Source organism: Helianthus annuus, chromosome 8 (assembly GCF_002127325.2).
Source record: "Helianthus annuus cultivar XRQ/B chromosome 8, HanXRQr2.0-SUNRISE, whole genome shotgun sequence".
NCBI classification, from domain to species: Eukaryota; Viridiplantae; Streptophyta; class Magnoliopsida; order Asterales; family Asteraceae; genus Helianthus; species Helianthus annuus.
In genome coordinates, this window is record NC_035440.2 from 87,926,540 (window position 1) to 87,928,989 (window position 2,450).

The 2,450-nt window shown below is 39.7% G+C and overlaps 1 protein-coding gene across 1 annotated transcript; it reads right to left on the reverse strand.

Moving 5' to 3' along the window:
- Positions 1-277: 277 nt before the first annotated feature.
- On the reverse strand, positions 278-2,067 carry LOC118481307. The gene is made up of 2 exons (XM_035976722.1): positions 1,463-2,067; positions 278-429 (listed from the first exon to the last, which is right to left on the reverse strand). The coding sequence occupies exons 1-2, from the start codon at positions 1,837-1,839 to the stop codon at positions 396-398; spliced, it is 411 nt and encodes a 136-aa protein (XP_035832615.1). The 5' UTR covers positions 1,840-2,067; the 3' UTR covers positions 278-395.
- Positions 2,068-2,450: the final 383 nt, after the last annotated feature.

The window sequence follows — 2,450 nt, forward strand, 5'->3', positions numbered from 1 at the left end:
CAGGCCTGCTGAAATGCTATAAATTTTGACCATCAACATACAAAATTAACATCTACTTTAAGTTATCCTACTTCAAATGTACTAGTAACATCATACTTAAGTTAACCTACAAAATACACATTATTAATCCTACATGGGATGCGGAAACATCGGAGTGAGACGAAAACGAGATTGCAAGAGACTTCATAACTCTAATTACAACAAGTATTTAATAATTTCTTTTTTTACATTCCTTGAACTAGAACACCACAAGTTAAAATAAATAACGCACAATAAGTATTCAAATAATTAAATTTCATTTCATTGATAATGAGTTATTACACGTGTTGGAAATAAAATACAACAGGATTGAAAGTAAATTACAAAACAACGAGCAATAAAGTTTAAATGCGTTTCTAGGCAATCCTACTGGATTCATCTGTCACAATCCTGCAACATGTATTAAAAGCATGGATCAGTACAAAAGCACTGGCGAGCATACAAGTTTGAACAAAATTATAAGTATAAAAGTTTGTCTCAAATCCACATAGCATTTATTATTCATGTCGAAACGAGCATACATAAACAACTTAAGCATAGCAAATAATATGAAATTATAATTTTTAAACTAGCATGCATAAACAGCCTAAGCATAACAATATCATGGGAATACAAGTTGAAACTAACAAGTAATAACAACCTAAGCATAACAACATCATGGGAATACAAGTTGAAACTAACAAGTAATAACAACCTAAGCATAACAACGAACGTATTCGATGGATTGTGTGTTTGATTATAATCGATGGTGTAAAGTGGATTTTGTATACATGTTGCACCCCAAAAATGCGTTAAAACATAAAAAAGGTCGAGTATGCTCACGGTCTTGCAAAGCTTCCTTTAGTAATCCCGTGAAGAGTTGAAGATTGAATGATGGAACACCGAGGTCACCTCACTTGGGTAAACGAAGGTTACAGAAGTGTTGTTAAAATAAATACACATTTATATTTACTTATAAAAATATTTGAACCTTGACAGGTTTTGTTTTATAATTAAACACGTTTCGTTTTACAGATTTTTTTACGAAAAACGGGCAGTGTTTCCTCTATTTTCAGACGATCCCGACAATGCAAGTTGTCGTCACAATTTTCTAAAACGCAATACATAACGCAATATCAATATATAACTTTCGTCATGTGTGCAAAAATGTAATTTTTTTGTCAAGCACTAACCGATTTATATAACACAAACAATATAATAAAATTACGTCTTGATTCGTCGGTTTGAGCTTGGTTCGTATTAAATAACAAAATTCACAATATTTAATTTTTACCGAGTCTTGTGTTGACTGAGTTTGACCTCAGTTGACTGGAGTTGACCGAGCACTGGATTTTACCGTAGTTGAGCGGGTTTGACCCGAACCCGAACGAACCAAGACTGCTGTTGACTAATGTTGACCCGGACCTAACACTGACCAACTGACCTCGTTTGACTGAGTTGAAAGGAACACCGAGTTGACTTGGGTCGTATCGAGTTGTATTGAGTCGAACTGAAACTCGACACCTGATTGAAGACTGAACATAGCCTGAGCCAAAGCTGGACTTGAACCAAATAAACCATAACGTGTACTTGAACCGGAACAACCGAACCCAAAGCTTGAACAGAAGCAAAACCAAACTCAGACGAATCCGAACTGGAACCGGGATTCGAACTAAACCGATGTCGGCGCCGTGACCCGAACAAGAACAGATCCGTCACCGTCGCAGACGACGGCGCCACTGCCGTCGTCGTTCTCCGTCGTCTCTTTCTCTCTCCGCGTCTCTCTCCTCTGCCGCGTCTCTCTCTCCCGTTTGTGTACATGCCGCCGCACGCCACCACCGAAATGGTGGTGGCCGGCCGTTCAATTGGACAAAAACAGAGTTGTGGTTGGTTGTGTTTGTCGGAAAACCGGCCGAAGAAGACGAAGGAATCGAGAGGGAGAGTGAGAGTGAGACAGGTTGTAGTGGTCGGAGATCGGCGCAGGAGGTCCGGCCATAACCCGGCTCCACCGGAGTCTTGAGAGAGAAGGGAGGGATCGAGAGAGAAGCTGGTGTCTTTGTGAGTGGTGTGAGTGTGTGTGTGAGTGGTTATATAACTAGGGTTTTGGTGTGTTGGGCCCAAGGCCCGTTAACCCGTTCCAGCGTTTTTAAGCGGCTCGATCGTGTCTATGAAATCCGTTTTCGAACCCGAACGTCCTGTAATGTCGTAAATATGTTTTTCAATTCGATTACGACTGTGATTCCAAAAATAGAAACATGAGCACGTATTTTCTAAAAACATGGACATACGAAAATACGAGGTGTTACAGTCTCCCCTACTTTAGGAAATTTCATCCCGAAATTTATTCAAGAGGAAGACCTTGGGAAGGATGGCATTCTCGAAGTGTGTTTGGGTATAACTGAGAAAGAGGTTGTGAGTGATCAAAGTGTGTA